The sequence below is a fragment of the Nannospalax galili genome, unplaced genomic scaffold (genome assembly GCF_000622305.1).
Source record: "Nannospalax galili isolate Female #2095 unplaced genomic scaffold, S.galili_v1.0 scaffold72, whole genome shotgun sequence".
Classification (NCBI taxonomy): Eukaryota; Metazoa; Chordata; class Mammalia; order Rodentia; family Spalacidae; genus Nannospalax; species Nannospalax galili.
Window position 1 is genome coordinate 7,817,854 of NW_008336933.1, and position 23,776 is coordinate 7,841,629.

General features: G+C 40.9%; 2 protein-coding genes across 2 annotated transcripts in view; both read right to left on the reverse strand.

The window, feature by feature from the left end:
* The window catches only part of Ly86 (lymphocyte antigen 86), a 90,297-nt gene that overhangs the window by 31,676 nt on the left and 34,845 nt on the right, over positions 1-23,776 (reverse strand). Inside the window, exons 2-3 of the mRNA XM_008831653.3 lie at positions 23,256-23,342; positions 21,900-22,028 (exon numbers count right to left, since the gene is read on the reverse strand). Coding sequence (XP_008829875.1) covers positions 21,900-22,028; positions 23,256-23,342 — 216 coding nt within the window. The remainder of the gene's footprint in view (positions 1-21,899; positions 22,029-23,255; positions 23,343-23,776) is intronic.
* Positions 11,036-11,785, reverse strand: LOC115070106 (prothymosin alpha-like). Its single transcript, XM_029562821.1, has 2 exons — positions 11,772-11,785; positions 11,036-11,504 (listed from the first exon to the last, which is right to left on the reverse strand). Exons 1-2 carry the CDS (start codon positions 11,783-11,785, stop codon positions 11,036-11,038), a joined length of 483 nt encoding a protein of 160 aa, XP_029418681.1.

Here is a 23,776-nt window from a genome sequence, read left to right on the forward strand (position 1 = left end):
TAGAGGGAACTGGACTGGAGGGAACATACCTCAACATAATTAAAGCTATATACAACAAACCCACAGCCAATATCATGCTAAATGGAGAAAAACTGGAAGCATTCCCATTAAAATCAGGAACCAGACAAGGCTGTCCACTATCTCCACTCATTTTTAACACAGTGCTTGAAACTCTTGCAAGAGCAATAAGACAAGAGAAGGAAATTAAAGGAATAATAATTAGAAAAAAAAGATCAAATTATCCCCTTTTATAGATAATATAAGATTATATCTAAGAGACACCAAAAATTTCACCAGAAAACTCCAAGAAATGATTAAAACTTTCAGTAAAGTGTCAGGTTACAAAATTAATCTACAAAAGTCTGTAGCCTTTCTATATACCAATAGTGAGCAATCAGAGAAAGTACATGGAAACACTCTCATAATAGCCTCAAAAAAAAAAAAAAAAAACCAAACCAACCCTCAGAATAAACCTGACCAAAGACATTAAATACCCCTACAATGAAAATTTTAAATCTTTAAAGAAATAGATTGAGGAAGATACCAGAAGATGGAAAGACCTCCCATGCTCATGGATTGGAAGAATTAATATTGTGAAAATGACCATCCTACCAAAAGCTATTTATAGCATTTATAGATTCAATGCAATACCAATCAAAATCCCCATGACATTCTTCACTGAACTGGAAAAAACCATCCTAAGATTCATATGGAAACCTCGGATAGCCAAAGCAACCATGAACACTAAGAGCAATGCTGGGGGCATTACTATACCAGATTTTAAACATATTACAGAGCTATAGTCATAAAAACAACATGGCACTAGCACAAAAATAGACCCGTAGATCAATGGAACAAAACTGAAGAGCCAAACATGAGGACATGCAATTTCAGCCACCTGATATTTGACAAAGGGGCCAAGAACATTCACTGGAGCAAATGATGCTGGCAAAATTGGATCTCCACTTGTAGAAGAATGAAACTAGACCCTTATCTTTCACTTTGCACAAAAGTCAACTCCAAATGGATCAAAGACTTCGATGTGAAACCTGAAACTCTGTAACTGTTAGAAGAAAACATTGGCAACCACCTACAAGATATAGGTGTAAGAAACGATTTTCTAAGCTGGACATCAATTGCTCAGGATACAAGGTCAAGAATCAATAAATGGGACCTTGTCACAGTTCAGTGACCACAATTCAAGCCTGATGGGGATCCCAAGGTATAGGTGCAGGAGAAATCAGGATGCAGGGGATGCAGTGGAGTGTGAACCAATGCATACTTTATTCTAAGAAACAACCTTATTTATAGCACAACAAGAGGAAGAGAAAATGTTCTTCTCAAGCCAAATTATCTCATCATGATGTTTACAGTACCTTCATGATATTTGCAGTACCTTTGTGTTCCCAGGGCTCAGCCCTTTTTGGAATTGTATCTGTCCTTCTGTGCTTATTAAACATTCTGTTCTTTACTTATAATTTTATTAGCTAAGCAGCTTTGTTATACAAGCTTACTTAGGTACATTTAATAGGATACAAGGAACAGTCAGTCTCATGATAGGAATAACTGCAGAAGAAGAATATCCAAGTTCCCAGGGAACTGAGGCCTCCCGCTCCAGCTCTGAGTTGATTTCAGATCAGAGCTCACACCTTCACAATTCCCCTTTATTTTTTATAACCTCAGATCATGCCATATCCAGGACAGAAGGACTGCGCCTGTCTTAGGTTGTCGTCTGCTAGAGCAAAGCCTTACCCGTCATTGGCATGTAGCTTCCATCAGTTATGCCCTATCTTAGGTCAACTTTCAGAAGAGCTTACCAGTCTTTGACTACTGGCCTTCGTTAGAGGAGAGAGCACAATCTCGTATCATATACAGTCACCTTGATTTGCCACAAAGATTTGATAACCATAGAAGGAAAAGCATGCTAAATCCCACTAATGGAAGTGATTCTCTATTATTTTCAGCCTTCATTTTCTCATTGTGATAATGCAAAGCAGTAATTAATGTTTCAGCAGATTGCTTATTAGTAAGGTGAGATACAATTCCAAGAACACATCGATACCCTATAAACACTAAACATAAAAGTATTATAAAAGTAACAGCTGAAGATCCAAGACTATGTGACAAACTTTGCCACCATCCTTAAGCATCAAGACCAGAAAGGGTATCAGCTAAGGTAGTAGCTACTTGATCAATAGAACTTGTAGAAGGTATTTCTTCTGAAAATATCTCATATATCTTCCTGTAATTGTGTTTCATTAAAAGTTATGTTATCCATTTTACTTTGAATATACAATTCTATATTTTTCCATTCATATTTGGAATCATTATATTTATATGGGGTAATAAAAACAGTGTAATACAAATTTGAGAATTCCAATCACATATGTATTGTGTAGTTTTTTGCAATTCCAATAACTTATTTCCCAACCAATGAAATCCCCCTTGTAGAGCCACAATTTCTTCTTGTAATTGTGAATTAATTTGAGCCTGATGTGTCCAAAGTTTATGAGAATTATCACACCAATGTTCAATAAAGTCTTGCGTTTGAACAGATTTCTGAACTGCACACCAGCAGTAGTAGCAGTAGCAGCTGGAGTGATGAGTCACAAAATAGTGGTGATAATCAAGCCAATCATACGTTTGCCTCATTGTAACAGTCTTTTAAAAAAGTTGCACAATTAGTCCTTGAATAGGACTGCTTTCCCAGGGATGATACATTTTCACAGGAATCCATAAGGAATTTCATTGAGTTAAAATCATGACTGATTCAAAAGATTGATTAAACAATATAGAGTTATTGAGACAAGTATATAAATGACAGTTTTGACAAGTTAACATCATCCTCTGTATGATTATGGGTCCTATTAATATTATTAAAGGGAAATGTACACAAGCTGTAATATAAATTTTAACTTTAGTGAAGTCATAATATACCTTGTCATAAGTAATAGCACAAGTGCCATCAAAGATTTCTACAGGCTTAAGAGCAGCTAACAATTTCCAAATATGTAGTTGAGGGGGATATAATGTATGTCCTATTCTCATTTGAGGTTGAGGATTAGCTATTCCTCCATCCACCCAAGCTACATGATTTGCAGTATTAAACTTATCTTTCATAGGAACAATATGTTTTAGATTACACTTTGAGGTAAACTCCTTATAATCCTTACATTCTTCTAACCAACTTCCTAAAGGACCCCAATCAATCCAAGTATGATTCTGAGACCTATGAACCTTTCCTTTTAACCCCCTACAATTTTGCCATATTAAAGATTGTCTTTCAACACATTCTAAGATTGCTGGGGAACCTTCATCCTTGTATTTTGTCCTGTTAGGACCTACAGACTGAGCAGAGAGACATACTGTTCGTATTCAACTCCTATTCCAAATACCACCGGGAATGATCCAATTCTGCTGTCTTATAGGATAACAAGGAGGAGTTCCAAAGCACATAATATCGGAAGACACATACTGAGTATAATTAAAAACAGTCCCTTCCTCATTAGGATAATCTGGCTGACCTGTTCCATAGGGTGGAGACAATAGATTGATAGGAAAAGTTGTAACTACTATAGTAGGTTCCTTCCAAGTATAAGGATGGAGAAGAGGGGGATTAAGTACATGAGCCCAATAGATTACCTCAGTTTCAGCAGCAGAGGTGCAAGTAATCAAAGCACATGTAGCTAGGAATAGATGTTCTGGGGAAAACTCTTTGCATGTATGATTAATCACAGACTGAGCCTTAGAAGTCAAGGCATTCAATTGACCCCAAGTGGGAGGTGATAACTTTTTCTGATGATGTCATCATTTACTGGTCAGCGATAATGCCGCCACTGCTTGGAGAGGTATCTCCTGATCCTTTTTGCACTGTACTGCCGTCCTCATTGGTCAAAGTCTGCAAACAGATCCATCGTCCGGGATGCCAGAAGGAGACTCCATTTCTTAAACTGCAACTCTATCCTCAACACCTCTTCCAGGTGCAATGTGGGGGGGTCCCTGTTTGGGCGCCAGCTGTCATGGTTCAGTACCTCATTAAACTAAAAATCTTCTGTACCTCAAAAGAAGCAACCAAGAAAGTGAAGAGAAAATGCATAGAGGGGGAGAAAATCTTCACCAGCAACACATCTGACAGGTTTAACATCCAGAATATATAAAGAACTCAAAAAACAAAGAATCAAGAAAGGAAGTAACTCTATTAAAAGATGGGCTAAGGAGCTGAACAGAGAGTTCTCAAAAGAAGAAATGAAGATGGCTAAGAAGCATCTTAAAAGGTGTTCAACATCATTGGTAATTAGGGAAATGCAAATTAAAGCCACTTTAAGATTTTATTTACCCCAGTCAGACTGGCTAAGATCAAGAAAACAAATGATACCAAATGTTGGAGAGGATGTGAGGAAAGGGGAACACTCATCCACTGCTGGTGGGGCTGCAAACTTGTTCAACCCCTATGGAAAGTGGTGTGGAGAACCCTTAAAAAAATAAAAATGAACCTACCACTTGACCCAGTTATACCACTCCTTGGCATATACCCAAAGAACTCATCCTATTTCAGAGACACTTGTACATCCATGATTGCTGCTGCAAAGGAACTAGGAGATGGAAGCAACTTAATTGTCCCTCAACTGACAAATGGATAATGAAAATGTGGTTCATTTATACAATGGAGCTCTACTCATCAGTAAAGAAAGATAAAATCATGAAATTTGAAGGTAAATGGATGGAACTAGAAACTGTTATACTAAGTGAAGTAACACAGATTCAGAAAAACAAATGATATATGTTCTCTCTCATATGTGGATCCTAGCACCAAATCCCTATAAGTGAATATGTATCCAAACATAACTACAGGAACCAAGATAATGGAAAGGAACCAGGGAGGTAAAGGAAAAGAAAGAACTTGAAAGAGAAGAACAGTAGGAAACAGGTGTTACTAAGGGATATACTGATAAAAAATGGGGTTATTTTAATGGGAGGGGTGAGGGAGGAACCTTGGGGATAAAAGGAAAGAAAAGGCTCAAGAGAGGTGGGACTATAGGAGAACAGTATTATTAAGAGAGAAATGGGAAAAATAGGGGCACTTTAAATGGGGAAACTATGGTGGAAGGGTTAGACAATGAGAGAGATAATGTCTAGGTAGTTTAAAAAAAAACCAGAGGGAACCATATTAGTTCACCAACCTACTGACAAATTATATATACAACTAGATCAAGGAACAAAATACATGTTTAGTCAAGGTTTACCTGAGAATGTTTTTTACTCAAGCTTTATCTACATAGCACATAGTAATTAAAAGTACCAGACTGGTGGAACTAACCTTCTTGGATGTTTAACAGTCATACTTTGAGACCTATACTAATCTGATCAGGGAAACTTAAAGGACAGTTTTTGCTCCTTGTCCTCCAAGGTCAACTAAGTTCCAGGGGACTATGGAGCATTTCTCAAAATGTCCTGTAACTGTGGTAAGTCACCTATCCTCTTGATCAAGGGGGCCATGGAAACCCCACCAGATGGACTTCAACACAGAGGAAGCATTTCCTCCATGCTTCCAAGTGAAGCCAGCCACAGTTGAGCAGGACCTTTGACTTATCTTCACATAGATGGAACTGGTAAAAGAAAGGAGCTAGGGGCTCCTCCCAAACCCATGTGACCCCTGAGGAGCAGATCCTCAAGCAACCTTAAGAGTAAAAATAAATTGATTTATTTGGGCCAACTCTATGGTCTTAAACACACAAAAGGACAGTATAACCAAAGATTAAAGTGGTCAGTATAATTTTTTAAGAGTCCATATGTATAGCTAACAAGAAACAAATGCAAGACAGGAGATATTTTCCTTTGAGTTGCTGGCCAGGGTGGCCCAAGAGACTCCCAGACAGTAACCCAGCATAGAACTGGAAAAATGAACAGCAGATGCTAATCTTATCTAAAGGAATGTTGGCAACTGATTGCTGGTAGATGAGGAAGAGCTGATCTTCCTCAGACAAGGGACTCTAGATAGGCTACCTAGACTCAGTGGCTGGACAAGCATTGGGGAACCACTGGGGGCACTGACAATACAGTGGACAGTAAAAGGGATGACAGAGTATAGGGGCTCCAGTGGGGTGGGTGGGGGGGACTATGGGAGGATGCCTTTTGAGATGTGGGTATAAAGATGAATAAGATTGTTTGGGATGTTCTGTATGAAATACACACAAAAATAAAAATAAATAAATATAAATAAATGAGTTATAGTTGAGGAAGAAGCATAAAAATTTGCTTCATGTTAATTAGTAGATAACATTACATTAGAAAAACATTACCATTGAAATCTACCTGATGACTTTATATCCATGTTCAGCTGCCAAGGATCTCAGAAAGTAACCAATTGTGACTAGTAATAATCAGATATATAGATTAGAGATGCATGTGCAAACATCTAAGTGTTAGTTACATTAAAAATGAGTTTTTCTGTATGAAACTGTATTTTAAAATGAAATGGAGTTTTTTAAAGGTTAAATTCTCAATTTTATGTCTTATAGGGTTTATACTGAGTATAATAATGTATAATTGTATTAATTCAACACTGTGAACCAAAAAAATTACAGTTTGAAAGAGATGCATCTTTGCTCTGGATACTGGTATCAACTATGTCAATGCTGTTGTAATGAAATGCTTCTATTAATTGTGTGGTTATTAAATTTTTAAAAACCTCAGATTTCTATGGTTATTTCCACCAGAAGCTTTCATTCCTACACAGTCCTATATTATATACGTTAGAGAGATGGAACATGAGTGACCCTGCTCCTTGGAGTAATTTCTCTCCATTTATTATTTGGGTGAAGCATGCTGTGGAGAAGCTTGTTCCTACTTCCCAGCTACACAGTCTAGTTTCATGGTCAATAATGAGTCCACAACTAATTTTTGGTTCTTTTATTATGTTACTCTTATCATCCTGAGATGAGATATTCTAGGGAACTCATTAAACATAAACCACATTGAGAATACATATAAAGCAACACACACACACACACACACACACACACACACACACACACACACTGAACTCTTGGCAACTTGGACCTTTAAAGAGATTGGGGTGATTCAATTCCAAGCTAGACAGGACTGTGGGGGACAGTAGCTATGCCAGATGGCCATGTAACTATCTTGTTAGGGCTCTGGAAGTAGACCATTCCCCTGAGGATAGATTGGTGTGAACTTTCTTTGGGTGTTTCATTCTGGGAGGAAGTTAAGTTGCAGGTGAAAGTGAGAACTCTGGAGGCTGACTTTGGCCAGAGGTAATGAAACAATCAGAATGGAATGATCAAAGCAGAAAAGACTGCTAAGTGTAAGACAGAATGAACTGGCTGCCTCCCTGGATTCTCTGCAAGCCAGAATCCTAATTCTAGCTTACTGCTATGAGAGAACCACTTATTAATCAGGGATGCAGGTTACCTGAACTGTTCTATCCTCTACCTCAGTGTTGCTCAGAGAGGGGTGGAAGCCCAGAGACTCACTGCCATGATTTCCAACAAACCTGTCACATTATATATCTGTTTTATTAATCTTCATTTACCCAATAATAAATGATGGCTATTCTTGTTCAAAAGAGAAGCAGGGAGATTAGATGGACTTCTAGAATGAAGGCTATTATGGTTTGAAAAGCTCATATGTTAATGTTTTCTCAGTAGCTGACACAAGACAGTAGCTGGTGTCATTATTTTGGGAGGTTCTGGAAACTTTAGCAGGTGGGGCCTACCTGGAGGAAGGAGGTCACTGGGGCTGTGAACTAGGGCTGTATCTTGTGTCTGGCTCTTTTCTGTATGCTCTCTGCTTCTTATGTGCCAAGAACAGCCTCTGTTACGTGGTGGAAGAGGGGGTGGAAAGACTGTAGGAACTGAAGGCTGGTGAGGAGCGTGGTACAGCACAGACTTTAGGATTTAACATGGATGATGCACTCATAAACACAGGAGCTGTGACTGCTTGCATGACTTTCTCCTTAGTAAAAGGAGGGAGAGGGGGAAGGAGGGGAAGAGAGGGAGGGGAAGAGAGAGAGACAGAGAGAGAGACAGAGAGAGAGAGAGACAGAGAGAGAGAGAGATGAGCATAGGAGGGGGCCAGCTAGAGAGAAGAAGGGTTGGCAGGGTGGGAAGGGGATGAAGAGGGTAGTGGGGTTGATGTAATCACAGTGCATAGTATACAAGTATGAGGCTGTATAAAATGCTTTAGAACCACAGAAGGAGCAGTTACAATGGCTTAGAAAAGTTAGTGCATGTGAGCCTTTCTGGTAAGAATCTAAATGATGAAATTTTACTAGTGAAGAAATATATACAAAATATAAACAGCAGGAAAGACTCACATAACAAGGGCTGATGTTAGCATTAAACTCACTAAAGTATAAAATAGTTTAAGTGGCTGTGAGAATTATGGGTCCTGTATTCATTTAATATCACTGCAAATTTATCTCTGTTTTAATAAAGAAATAAATCAAAAATATTTTCAGTAAAAATAACATGTGCTTTATGATCACAATATTTGTGTATTTTTCTCTCCTCTATCTTTCCTTCTATCTCTCTACTTACCTACTGAGCTATTAACACAGAGATATCTGGAATTATATTTACAAATATTTTAAAAAGTAATTTCTGAGTCACGGTATTGCAGGTAATTATGTTTCCTTTTTCATGCCTCATTTCACTGCATTTTATTAAAAGTGAACTTATAGCTGGGCATGGTGGCACACACCTTTAATCCCAGCACTTGGGAGGCCGAGGCAGGTGGATCTTTGTGAGCTCGAGGTCAGCCTGGTCTACATAGCGAGTTCAAGGCCAGCTAGGGCTACAGGGAGACCCTGTCTCAAAAAAGACTGTGCTGGATAGCTTTAGTGTCAACTTGACACACCTGGCTTGAGGGAACCTCAATTGGGGAATTACCTTCATTGGATTGGCCTGTGGCCATGTCCAACGGGCTCCTTCTTGATTGTTGAGTGATGTGGGAGGGCCCAGCCCACTGTGTGCCGTGCCACCCCTGGGCAGGTGGGCCTATGTTGCATAAGAAAGCAGGCTGAGCAGGGGCCAGGGGAACAAGTCAGTAATCAGCGTTCCTCCATGGCCCATGCTCCAGGTTCCTGCCCCGAGTTCCTACCTTGGGCTCCCTGATGAACTATGACTTGGGAGATGTAAGATAAAATAAACCCTTTCCCCCCTCAAGTTGGTAGTGGTCAAAGTTGGTAGTGGTCAAAGTGTTTTTTCACAGCAATGCAGAGACATACTAGGACAGAAATTGGTACCAGATAGTGGGGCACTGCTGTGACAGACCTGACAGGGGAGGATTGTGGAAGCGTTTGGAACTTTGGGCTGGGAAATCCATTGCATGCTTAGTTTGTTTCTGTGGAGCTTGGAACAGTTATGTTGAAAGAGTTGTGGACAACGGACGGCTGGCTTGTGAAGCTTCAAAGGGAAGCAGAGACTATCAGGGCTGTTTGTGAGATATTTTGAATTGAGAATCCGTGGGTTCTGGTTGGCTGGGGCTGAAGAATCAGCTGTGATTAAGAAGAGACCAGAACCTGAAGTAAAACCTTTGCTTTACTGGGACAATTGATGCTGGTCAGCTGGGGCTGAAAAATCAGCTGTAAGTAACAAAAGACCAGCATCACTGTGGCAAAATCCTCTGGGAGGTGTTTCCTCAGGGTCAGCACACAGAGGGGATCTGAGCCTCCATCTCAAGCAGGACTTGGTAATGTGTAAGAGTCTCCTGCATGGTTCTGGTGTTGAAAGCATGAAGGGATCACAAAGAACAGCTGAGGCTTGGCACTCTGAGAGGCCAGGAAAGGCCATAGGTGAAAGTACAGCTTCAGTTGCAGTGAAGACCCTAGGATTGAAGGGTCATGGAGAGAATCTGAGGCTTTGCACCCCAAGAGGCAAGAAGAGGCCATTGGTGAAGGTGTAGCCTGAGTTTCGGTGGAGACCTCACCTTTTTGGAGATGCCAGGACCATGGGACGACCACCAAGGACAGCAGTAGGTATGGAATGGAGCTGGCCTGGGTCTACGAGAGGAGCTATGTGTGCTGTGGACAGCAGAGTCAGAGAAGTGTAGCTGCCAGAACCCTTTGGAGCCCAGAAGATTGTGAATTAATCACAGGTGTATAGCCTTGAGCTACTTTGCTGGACTTTGGTTTTGCTTAGGTGTGCCCAATTCTTCCCTTTGAAATAAGACGGTACTTGTTTTGGATTTTACAGAAGCCCACCCACAGTTAAGAGACTATTAAAAGAGACTATGGACTTTTAAGTGGATTTTTTAAGGACTGTGGGTTTTTAAGGTTGTACTGTCTTATATTGTGGTATTAATGTTAACATCATATCTTGGGGACAAGAATTGGAAGTTACGGTTTAATAGTGATGTGTTTATGTGTCAAGTTGACAAGGAGTCAATTGTGCTGGATAGCTTTAGTGTCAACTTGACTCACTTGGGTTGAGGGAGCCTCAACTGGGGAACTGCCTTCATTGGACTGGCCTGTGGCCATGTCCATGGCGCACCTTCTTGATTGTTGAGTGATGTCAGAGGGCCCATCCCACTGTCGGTGGTGCCACCCCTGGGCAGGTGGTCCTGTGTTACATAAGAAAGCAGGCTGAGCAGGGGCCAGGGAAACAAGCCAGTAAGCAGTGTTCCTCCATGGCCTGTGCTCCAGGTTCCTGCCCTGAGTTCCTACCTTGGGCTCCCTGCTTAACTGTGATCTGGGAGATGGAAGATTAGATAAACCCTTTCCTCCCTAAATTGGTAGTGGCCAAAGTGTTTTGTCACAGCAATGCAGAGACAAACTAGAACAAAGACCAAAAAATGGCTGACCCCTAACAATATGTATACAAATATAACAAGCAAATAAAGAACACAAATTTTCCTTTTAAAGCACTTTAAAGAAAACAGGGCCGTGGAAGTTTCGTTCTTTTTTCCTTCCCTGTTATAAATTCACATTGTAGTTTGGGTGCATGTCATCTGCGGCCAGCCTCTCTGCTCGGAGACCACATTTAGACTCTGAGATCAGAAATGGAGGGCGAATAGGTCACGGTGGCCTTTTTACATTTTCTTTCATGTATTCATCCTCACCAGTCTTCTGCTCCTTGGTATCAACATCCTCCTCCTCCTCATCTTCAGCTGTCCACTTGCCCGTAGCTGTCTCCATCTCCTCCTCTTCATCTCCATCTTCTTCCTCACCATCACCCTCCTCCTCTTCTTCCTCCCCACCTTCTTCCTCTTCATCTACCTCATTGTCAGCCTCCTGTTCCCCATTTTCCTCATCAGCGTTCCCTCTGGCAGGTGCATCTCTTCCATTCTCTGCCTTCTCCACAACTGCCTTCTTCTCCTTCAAGTCATTGGTGGTGATCTCAGAGCAGGTGGCCACTGTGGCGTCTGAGGTGGCAGGGCATGTCGGTGATCCGATGCAGTGGGTGAAAAAGAAAGTCAGAGTTCGAGGACTCTGCTGAGAAAGCTGCCGGAATCTGCTACCAGGAGGCGGCGGATGCTGAAGGTGGCTTCAGCAAGCAGGAAGCCAGACCCAGGAACAACACAAAGATGACTTCTCAGAGCAGCCAGTCTGGATATGCCTTTTTTTTTTTTTTTTTTTTTGAGACAGTGTCTCCCTGTAGCCCCAGCTGGCCTGGCACTTGCTATGTAGACCAGGCTGGCCTTGAACTCACAGAGAGATCTGCCTGCCTCTGCCTCCCGAATGCTGGAACTAAAGGCGTGTCCTACCATGCCTAGCAGTGGTTATGCTTTTTGTATCCTTTTTCTAGTTCTACCTGAGGGTGGTCATGACTCACTTCTGCAGCAGAACAATGTGCACAGAAGACACAATGCTGATGGACTATAGAGTTGGACAGAAACCAGCTCGACTGCATGTTGCCTTTGTGGCCTTGGGTAAATTCCTTAACCTTTCTGGGATTCCATTTCTTCATCTGGTAAAATAAAGCTATACATGGAAAAAAAAAAACAAAGTATTTTCGCCTTTTATATTTGCAAGATACTATACTGTTAGTCAGTGTATGAGAGTCCTCTTTCCCCTACATCTACCATTTCGTCAATATCAGCTGGACATCCTACAATTCAGTTCTGACACGAACCAGAGTTAGTGCTGACCCTGTGGGTTAAGGGCTCTATCCCACAAGACTCCCCTTGCCCTTGTTTTCATATACCAACCACAAGCAGTAGGCTCCCAGAGTAACCACATTTTCTGTCTGAATTGTAGCTGTGAACTAGAGGTTCAGCTGAGCCCTTTCTCTGGCTTGATAATTTGCAAAAACAGCTCATTGTACCGAGGGAAACACTAACATTTCTCAGTGTATTTTGACAGACATTACAGAGGATAAAAATGAACAGCCACATGAAGAGATACACAAGGCAGGATATGTGGGAAGTGGTGTGAAACTTCCATGTCTGTTCTAGGCACACCACCCTCCAGGTCTTGATGTTGGACTACACAATTGCCAGGCATTCATCTTCCAGTCTCCACAAGAATCCCTGGCCCTTTCTATGTCCACTTAGCAATTTTCCTTCCACTCTTCCCCACCCTTCTTGTTGGTCCCCACTGTCTGTGCTGTACTTAGAGTTGAGCCTGATCTGTTGCCCCTGCTACAGTATTTCTTTTTTTTAAAAAAAAACAGTTCATTTATTGGGGCTGGAGAGATGGCTCAGTGGTTAAGAACACTGACTGTTCTTGCAGAAGACCCGGGTTCGAATCCCAGCACCCACATGGCAGCTAACAGCTGTCTGTAACTCCAGTCCCAGGGGATCTGACAGCCTCTTCTGTCCTCTGTGGGCATTGCATGACATGGGTGCACTTACCTACATGCAGGCATAACACTCATACACGTAAAATAAAAATAAAAATAAAATAGTTCATTTATGTATGCATGAGTGTATTGCCTGCATGTACGTGAGTACACCAGTGTCATGTATCATGCAATGTCCATAGAGGTCAGAAGAGGGTATTTGATCCCTTGGAATTGGGGTTATGGACAGTTGTTAGCCTCTAGATGGTACTGGGAACTGAACCCAGGTCCTTTGCAAGAGCAGCTAGTGCTCTTAACTCCTGAGCCATCTCTCTAGCCCTCTTACTATGATTCTACTGAACAACATGGTTCTGTTATTCTATATAATATATAGGCTATATCATTTTATTTTATACAATGAACAGTGTAACATAAATATGATTTATAATATATGCTATATAATACATATTATGATGTATGTGAAATAACATGAAGCCCTGTCCAGTAGAACTGTAATGAACATCACATGTATAATTTTTTGAAAAAAATTTACATTTATTTATCATGTGTAAGTGTATGGCAGGCACATGCCACAGTGTATTTGTGGAGGCCAGAACACAGTTTATAGAAGTCAGTTCTTTCCTTCTACCATGTTGTGTCTGAAACTGCAAACCAGAATAAACCTTTCCTCTTTTCAAGGTGATTATCTCAGGTATTATGACGCAGTAATGGAAAACTAGCAAACATATCAGTTACATTCCAACATTATTTTAATATTGCTATGGTTTAAATGTATCCTTCAAGTTTTATGTATTGGAAATTCAATCTCCAAGTTCATGTATGAGTGGTAGAATGGAGGCAGGGCCTTTGGAGGTAATTCAGATTGGATGAAATCACAAAAGTGGCTTATAGAAGAAAAGGAAGAGGAACCTGGGCTAGCGGCTTGCTTAATCTTTCCATAGGGTACTCTCTACCCTCTACCGTCTTCTACACAACAAGAAGGCTCTCACCAGATGCTGAGCAGAGGTCAGGCAGGGCTGTGTTATTGGACTTTCAGCCTCTAGAATCAGGAGCAAAACAAACCTCCAGGTTCTGAGGGGGTAACTCAGTCATAGAGCATTTGCCTAGCAAGAGTAAGGCCTTGAATTCCGTTCCCAGAAGTACAAAGATAAATAAAATAATCTATCTCTGTTCTTTAAAAATTATTAGCGCTCAGACCTTATGTTATAGCATCAGAAAGTGAAGGAAGACAAACATATAATCCATATAACAAGCAAGTTGTTCTTTCATATCAGCTTTAAATTGAGCTTGTATGTTAGACTTACAGTGCATTTCAGCTCCTCAGACCTTCATCTTTTTAGAGGTTCTATAACCACACATGGCTTGTGCTGCAATGGACAGCATAGATCTAGCTAACATGCAACGAAGACCAAGGTCTGCTATGGACCCACGGTTAGTGGTTGTGAACCAGACCAAAGCTAGGCTACCCAGTGGCAGGACATCGAACTTGTTTGACCGTTCTTGAATGTCAAGGAAGCAACTCCAGTTTGCCTCTGTAGGGTTAGTAATTAGGTGTGGTTATTAAGAACATTATGTAACTCCAGTTTAGTCTTAAAAATCAACATCAATCAAGATGAGAAGGAACCCAATAGAGGGATGCTTTTGGAAGGTCTTGTCAAGAAATTCCAATGGACTCTCATATGAACATTTGAAATTTGCCCTGTTCTGACTTTTTTCTAGTTCCCTGTCTAGAACTTGTAATGCTAATTACTCTTGCCTTTACTTCACCTTCATGTCTCCAATTAACCATCAAGGACTTTCTTTTCCCCCTACAGATAAGAGTTAAGGAATTTAGGCGTCTTTTAGATAGTGCCACTGATGGGGTAACCCAGTTGCCTCACCCTGAGTCCCTGTTCAGCATGGAAGAAGCCAGAGTGGTCTGCATTCTGATTCCCTATCCACAAGTTGGGTAACCTCTTCGGAGGATGGTATGATAAGAATAGGAGGCAGGAATTGGCTAGGCAGTTAGTGTAAAAAGACCCTAAAGAAAAGTAGCCAGTTTCTTGGCTAAAAGTCAAAATGTCCTTGGGCTTCTTAGCAACATACTCCATTCCAAAGGCCAAAAATGTTGAAAGTATTTGGGAGCTCTTTTAGAACCCTTTAAAGATTTTATAGTTACCTCTTCAGAGGGGGAAATGTTAGAGTAGCAAAAAGCCCTATAAAAAATTAAGAAAGAGTACATGAAGATTATCAGAAAAAAGTGATGGACAGATATGGGAGGAGTTGGAGGGGAGGGAGTGAGCATGGATTTGATCAAAACACCTTATGCTTATATGCTTAAATGCCTGTATGAAATTCTCAATAAATTATTTTAAAAAATCATCATCAAACACAAGCAGCTAGTTTCAAAGAACTGAAAACAAATGACTCTATGTGACCCAGTGTAGAGAGGGACTAAAGGTGCATGAATGGAGTAGAAGATGCACTCTGGACTGTCTCTGGCTCAGTGAGCTCAGAGCCTGGAGAAAGGGACTGAAAGATCGATCCTAGGGAAAGCATGCAGAGCTGGTGTTCAATGGTCTATTGGACTCTGATTAAGAATTTTCTACAGACATTGCTGGAAACATTGTGGGTTTGACTGCAGACCACAGCAGGAACGCATCACAATACAATGAGTCATGAGACTTTCTGAGTTCCTTGTGCACATAAACATTACATTTATACTATATTACCATCTAATCAATGTGCAGCTGCCCAGGCCTAAAAGAGATGTATATACCTTAATTTAAAAATACCAATGCACAATAGTGTGAAACACACATACAAAGTGAGCACATGCTGTTGGGAAAATGGTGGCAAGCTGTCAATTTGTAAAAACCACAGGATCTGTGAAGTGCTATGAAATGAGGTATGCTGTATTCTACTGAATCTGAACTATGTTATGTTTCTCTTTGAAAACTCTTAGATTTCCTCTATAAGGGAGGAGACCTTGTCCCTGCACAGCATAAATGAAGCTTTTTACTCCAAAGCGCTTCTTGCCCTTGAGTTAGCTGAGGAAAAAGAGACTATGTTTCATCTCTTGCTAAACATGACCCACTTGGGAGTTCTCTCTGGCTTGGAGAACAGCCAGAGAGATGCAGTTTGCAGAAGAATGTATGGTAACATGTGGGAATGGTACCAAACACCTGACTGCCGCTGACAGCAGAATGTGTTGCCCAGAGTAGCTTCCTGTCCCCTCTGCTAAGAAGAACAGCAAGCCCCCGAGAGACTGCTTCAGGCTTGATGCGACTACAGCAGCTTGTGCTTGGGTTTAGATGACTCCAGTTCTCCCTGGTGTCTTTTCCCAAACACAGTGTTAATCGCTTTGCAACACAATCATTCCTGCAGTCGATTAAAAAACACAATAACCCGTGAGGCCTCTGAATGTAAGATTTCAGTTTCTTTGGCTCATTTAATTTACATAATTATTTGTTCAGAATTTGGATATCACTTTTCTGATTGTTTTAAACTATGTGAAATTTCCTGGCAATTCCCCCAATGCCAGCCCCTCTGCCTGCCTGTGCAGTCATTGTCCCCTTAACAATAAAGCAAGTAAATAGCTGTGGGCTGCTGCCCAGCATTCAGATAAGGCTGAGGCAAGCCCTTTGGGTTGCTAAACTGATTTGGACTCCCCAAACTTTTTGAGGGAACAGAATTTCACTTGTTTTATTAATTGTATTAAAAACATTCACAGAAGAAACTAAGATTTTCTTAAGTTGGGAGGAACAAGAGAATTTTCTCCATGTGAAGTTTTGATGAGTCTCATCTGTTTGTGTGGTGCAGAAGCATCATCACACACTCACAGCAGATGTGATCTGGTGTATTTGTATCCAGTCTACTGTCTGCCCACACCCATTCATCGAAATAAGCATTCATTGTGTTTTATGTCTGTGATAACTCCATTTGCCATGTCTGCAGGACAGAGGGCCAGAAATATTTCTGCCTTTGAGGAGTGCAAAATTTCATCTCTCTCTCTCTCTCTCTCTCTCTCTCTCTCTCTCTCTCTCTCACACACACACACACACACATATTTTTATTTGTGTGTGTGTGTACACACACACACACACACACACACACATATCCACACATAACCAAACACACATACACACATACATATACATTCACACAGGCATACACACATATACATACACATACATGCATGCATACACACAGGCACACACACATGCATTTGCACACAAATCCACACATACATACATGCACATGTACACATGCACACATGCATGTGCATGCACACACGTATGCACAAAGAAACTGAAATCTTAAATTCAGAGGCCTCTCAGGATTTTTGTTTTCTAACTGGCTGCAGGAATGACTGTTGCAAAGCAATTAACATTGTGATTGGAAGTAGAAATGACACACATACACAAATATATGCATACATATACATATACACATGCACACACAAATACACACATACATGTGTACACACATATGTACACATACACACACACAAATAAAATTAAATCTGAGCCCAGGGCTGCAGCAGAAGTAGAAATCATGCATTGTTGGCCATCATAGCACAGTCACAGTTATCCTTCTTATCCATCTGTACCCCTGTATCCCTTAGCCAGCATCTCTCCCATCTTCTCTCCTACCTTCTTCCCCGACTCTGGCAATGACTAAAGGCAACTAATTAATTTAGTTGGGTTTGGAGGAAGGATTCTTGGGTTACATCTTCATGGAAGACAAATGGGAGCAAGATTCACAGACCAAGGGGACTGACCATTTGAACAGCAGAGCATGTGTTAACATGCAAGTTGTGGTCAGAAGGTGGTAACCTTTCAATGAGATTGTGAAAGATACATATGTGATGTGGCTGAAGAAGTAAGCTAGTCAAGTTTATGATGTACTTTGCTCATTAAATAGCATAGACTTTGGAATTAGCCTAAGTGTCCATCAACAAATGGATAAAGTAAACATGATCCATATACAGTGGAATATTATTTAGCCATGACTATACATAGCTCAACACCTCATAATAGGCTTAAGATGATGTTAAGCAGGAAAGTGATTCTTTATTCAGTTTGCATGTTCCCACAGGCAAAACACCATGCAGATGAGCTACTTCTTGGTCTGACCTTGCATTTTGTTTATTCCTGTTTAATGTGCACATCACTTTGAATCATTGTTCTGTGAATCTCTCATCTCGGGCCAATAATTATATTCTGAATGGCAAAAATACATTCTTGGTTCATCTTAGGTTTTCCAGAGCACTTGGCACCAAGTAGGGGGCTCAGTCATTGTGGAAGGAGAGAAGGGGGCAAAGAGGGAGGAAAAGAGGGAAAAGAAAGAGGAGGGAGTGGACCCAGAGAGAGGAAGTGAGAAGGAGGAGACCCAGGATAGGAGAGTTGCTAAATGTGGCCAAGTGGTTTGGGGGCAGCTGCTGTAGACAAGGTAGGAAGAGGTGAATAGATTTGCAAAAATCCTCAACAAGACACTTAAAAACCAAACCCAAGAAAATATAAAATGTTCATTCATTACAATCTCATAAGCTTTATTCCAAGGATTCAGGGATGGCTCAACACACATCAATAAATGTAATCCATCACATAACGGACTCAAGGGCAGAAATCACAGGGGTGTTTCGATAAATGCAGAAAGGGCTTTTGACAAAATCCAACATTCTTCATGATAAAAGTTTTGAAGAAACTTGGAACATAAGGGATTTACTTAACATAATAAAGGCTATAAATGACAAACCTACAGGCAATATTATGTTAAACGGTAAAATCTCAAAGCATTTCTACTGAAATCAGGAACAAGATAAGGGTTTCTGCTTTCTCCGCTCCAATATAGTGCTGGAAGTCTTAGGAGAAGAACAAGACAAGAGAGGGAAATAAAAGGGTCATAAATGGGAAAGGAGAACGTCACAGTACCCTCCTCTGCAGATACAATTCTGTGTCTGACACCCTAAAGACTCCACCAGAAAACTTCTACAGCTGATAAACCCTTTCAGCAAGGTGACAGGATATAAAGGTAACATGCAAAAAACTGTGACCTTCCTATATACCAATGATAAACACACTTAGGAAGAAGTCAGGAAACACTCTTATTCACAGAAAACACATACACACACACACACACACACACAGAGAGAGAGAGAGAGAGAGAGAGAGAGAGAGAGAGAGAGAGAGGGTTTGTTTCTCAAGAGAGTAGTTGAAGACGACACTAAAAGATGGAAAAAACTTTAGTGTCCATGGACCAGAAGAATCAATACTGTGAAAATGGTCATCTTACCAAAAGCAATCTACAGATCCAATACAATCCCCATCAAAATAGTAACATCATTTTTCACAGACACAAAGAAAACAGTCTTAGAATTTTTTGGGAAGTACAAAAAGCCTCTGACAGCAAAGCAGTCCTGAGCACAGTACTGCTAGAGGTATTACCATACCTGATTTCAAGTTATGCTATAGAGCCACAGTAATAAAAACAGCATAGTACAGGTACAAAGTCAGATACATAGATCAACAGAACAGATTAGAAGCCCAGACATAAATCAGCATGGATGCAGAGATGGGCAAGAAGCCCCAGCCCTAACTGAGGATCTGCTGGCAATTGATAGCTGTTGGGAGAGGGAGAGTCATTTTTCTTTAGAAGTATGAAGCCTGGTAGGGTAACCAAACTCCCAGGGATAGAATCATACTCCAAAGAATTTGGGAAACACATATTAGATGTAATAGGCCTTTAAAAAAAAGAAAAACAATGGTAGGGATATGACTTGGGGGAATATGGGGTTGGAGATGAGGGAGGGGGTTGGAATGTGATCAAAACACATTGTATGAAATTTTCAAAGAATGAATAAAAATGGGCTGAGAATCTAAACAGAGAGTTTTCAAAAGAGGAAATAGAAACGGTCAATAAGTATTTTTAAGCATTCAACATCTATAGCCATTAGGGAAATACAAATTAAGACTACTCTGAGATTCCATCTCACCCTTGTGAAAATAGCTGTCATCAGGAAAACAATTGACAACAAATCTGGTGAGGATGTGGGGAAAGAACATGTGTTCACTGCTGGTCGGTATATAAACAGGTGAGGCCATCATGGATTTCACTGGGACTCTTTCTTAATAAGCTAGAAATAGAACTTCCAAAAGACCCACCTCTATCACACCTAGGTGTCTACTAAAAAGGCTTGACAGGCCGGGTGTGGTGCCGCATGCCTTTAATCCCAGCACTTGGGAGGCAGAGGCAGGTAGATCTTTGTGAGTTCGAAACCAGCCTGGTCTACCTAGTGAGTTCCAGGACAGCTGGGGCTACAGGGAGACCCTGTCTCAAAAAAAAAAAAAAAAAAAAAAGGCTTGACATCCTACTGCAGTAATATTTGCTCATCCACATTTATTGCTTATCTATTTGCACTAGCAAGTAAGTGGAATCAGCTTAGATGTCCTTTAACAGATGACTAGATAACAAAAACGGAGTACATATACACAACGGAATTTTATTCAGCAATAAAGAAAAAGAAAAATGGAATTAGTAATTTTCAGGTACATGGAAAGAACTAGAAACTATTATTAAGTGAGGTAACCCAGGCTCAGAAAGACAAATAGCACATGTTCTCTCTTACATGTGAATCTTAGCTCCTCGTTTGTATATATGTGTTATCAATGTGGGAGGGAGGGTAGATGCCAGGAAACTAGAAGGGACCCATGAAAGGGAAGAATTCACTTTCAGTAGAAAACTACCTTATAATTAAATCTCAGTAAATGTTATCTATGCTATATTTAAAACCTAAAATGTCATGATTGATGGGATTAGCATCTGGCCATTTGTAAGAAATTTGAGATTCCCGATCATGTTGCTAAGAACTGCTGTTTAAATTCACTTCCAGATGTGTTCCTTCTTCTCATCAGTGATGCTACCGCAGATGCTCAGGCATTCTGCTTTTGCACATTTTTTCTAAACATTAAAAAAATACAAAAAAAGGAACGAAATTGACACAAAGAGTTCTGCCACAGTGAAGGAATACATGATTGAATGCAACTCATCAAGAATCTTTTCAGGGGCTAGGGAGATGGGTAAAGCTCTTGTTATACAAATGTGAGGAGCTGAGTTCAACTTCCCAGAACCCATGTAAAGCCAGGCATGATAGCACATGTCTACAATCCCAGTGTTCCTATGGAGAGGTGGAATGCAGAGACAGGAGAATTCCCAGCAAGCAACAAAGAACAAGGGATCCTTTCTCAAACAAAGTGGAAGGAGAGGATCTGCACCCGAGATTGTTCTTTGACCTCCACACGTGTGCAGCTACACTTACATGCCTTTACTCATACACACTAACACATACACACACACACACACAAACAAAATCTTTCCAGGAAGTAGAGAGAGTGGCGCCATGGAAATGACAATGACAATTAGCAAGCCTTGATTTGTTTTCTTTTCGGAGTCGAATGTGCCATTCCAGAGATCATGGAGAGGAAATATGGAGACACATTGACTCCTGAGGGAATTTTTGAAGTGGCTCTTTCTGCCGCCAGTCTTTTTAATAAGTTGTGGTTATACTCAGTAACAAATCATCGTCATTTTGATGCTTACAACAGTCCTCTAAGGTAGGCCCTTGGCACAAACTTGCCTGGTATTTTTTTTTTTAACTTTACTGAGAATTTTATACATGCATATAAGGTGTTTTGATCAAATCCATGCCCTCACCTCCAACTCCTCCCATATTTCCCCATCACTTTTTTCTAACCTACCTTCCTTCTTTCCTTCCTTCCTTCCTTCCTTCCTTCCTTCCTTCCTTCCTTCCTTCCTTCCTTCCTTCCTTCCTTCCTTCCTTCCTTTGGCTTTTTGCTACTCTAACATTTTAGAATTTAGGTAAATCTTTTAAAATCTTTTAGGGATTAGATCAGAGCTCCCAAATACTTTTGACATTTTTGGCCTTTAAAACAGAGTATGCTGTTAAGAGGCCCAAGGACATTTTGACTTTTAGCCAAGAAACTGGCTACTTTTCTTTGGTACCTGGTATTTTTATACAATGGGTACTGATGAGTGGGGTGAAGGTTGCCCAGAGGTGAGCAGGAAGAGCCAGGGCTCTGCCTAGGATCCAGATGTCAGATGCAGGCAGTCATCAGGACAGATATGTACGTGGCTTACCTCCTTTTCGTCTTCCACAGAAGGAAAACTTGGGCAGATCTTCCTCACAGATGGGATAGGAGAAGTTCAGAACAGAGGAGCTTTTCGTAATAAGAACTATATCCAGAAACAGCTTTCTGATGTCCTCTCCTATAGAGAGAAGCACAGCTTCAGTGTTGTGTCTCCCTTGTGCAAGGGCATTCAAGACTCAACAACATGAGCTAAGGGATCTTGACTGCCTTCAACCTGCTGTAGTGGAGGGGCGCTTTCTTCTTTTCTTAGCAGAGAAGCATTTGCAACCTCAGCTTTACCTGTTTGAGGCACAGAAGCTTGTTGACCCTCCTCCCCAGCCCTGATACTCAATGCTCTGGCCCTTCAGTGGGGTGTCTACAAGCCTGGCTTCTAGAACTCCTTAGCTCTGAGTGTTCCTTATGCCCAGGGATGGCAGCAGGCCATGGATGAACCCCTGTAATCCCACTGTTGTCTGGTAACACTGTTGCCTGCCCATCGCTCCCCAGGGAATTCTCGAAGCTCCCCTGGCAGCTCCCCCTTTTCTACTTCTTCCTTTTGAGTTTCACCCATTTCTCTTTTCCCTCTTTGTTTTTCTCCGCAAAGCTTTTCTCCAGATGCTCTGAGTTGTGCGAAGTTCTAGAAATACCCAATGATGTGAGAGCTCTTAAGTCTCTGGGACTGTTCCTTCTAGTTCTCTGGAATATTCTACATGCTTGGCTTATTGACTCCTTCTGTTTTGGTTTTGAGAAAACTGGCCTAGAAAACAGGATAATTAAGTAGCTATTGCAAACACATTGGTTAACTGTAATGGCATGAGCAAACAAAACCAGGAAGCATGCCAGCTCACGAATAGGGGTGGGAGAAAGAAAGATTTTGCACATCCTCTTTGTACCTGAGTAGAGTTGTTAGCACTTCCATTAACTATTTGGGAAACAAAATAATGCAAATACCAGACCATGCTGTTGCTGGTGGATAGCAGATTTGTTTATGCCGCAAATAGCAAGAGAGCCTCTCTATGAGAAATCAAGACAATAGTTTCTTTTTTGCTGGCTATGCTGACTTCAGGGGTTTACAGTATCCAAGTGAGTGTCTGGAGTCTTTTCAGTACAAAAGCACAGCATTCAGTGAGAATGCGGGATTATCTAGAGATAGACAAAAGGAAGATGAAGAATGTGAGTTAGTGACACAGAAGAAGGTGGGGGTGGGACTAGTGATGCAGGAGGAGAGGGCGGGAAGGTGATGTGGAAGATGGATAGGGCAGGGCTAGTGATACAGCCTGTTGTACTAGTTAACTGTAAGTCATTGGGTGTGCTGAGTAGAAAGGCCTTTGCTATGTTTTATTTTGAGGTAATTATTCCTACTTACTCAGAATGATGCCAAATTTAATGTTGAGATATGGTTTTACCTCCTTGGAACACTGGTCAATAGAAAAGCCAAAATCCTGTAAGGGATCTGCCAAAGAAGAAACCAAGAGATTAGTCATGGGTGTACTGCCAACTCATCTGTAGTCCGCACTAGTTACACTGATGACTTTTACAGGAGTCACTACAGTTACTCAAAAGTATTCCCTAGGACTTAACAAAAGCCTGTAAGGGTTTCATTAGCTCTTCCTGGTCTGTCCAAAGTCATTGTTATGTTCACTCTGACAACAGAGACCTCACTCCACACATAGCAATTTGCCCTCATGGTTTACTTACATTTTTACTTGTTACCAATTTGTCATCAGGCTTTTATCAATTAAAGTGTTCTTTATAATCATTGCTTGAATTATTTTAGTTCCTGAACTTCTCAGCTTAAAATTGCTATTTGTGTAGAACATTCCAAAGTGTTGAATATTTTAATTAAGACAGATGTATAAGGTGTATGCTCAGTTAAGACCCACCTTC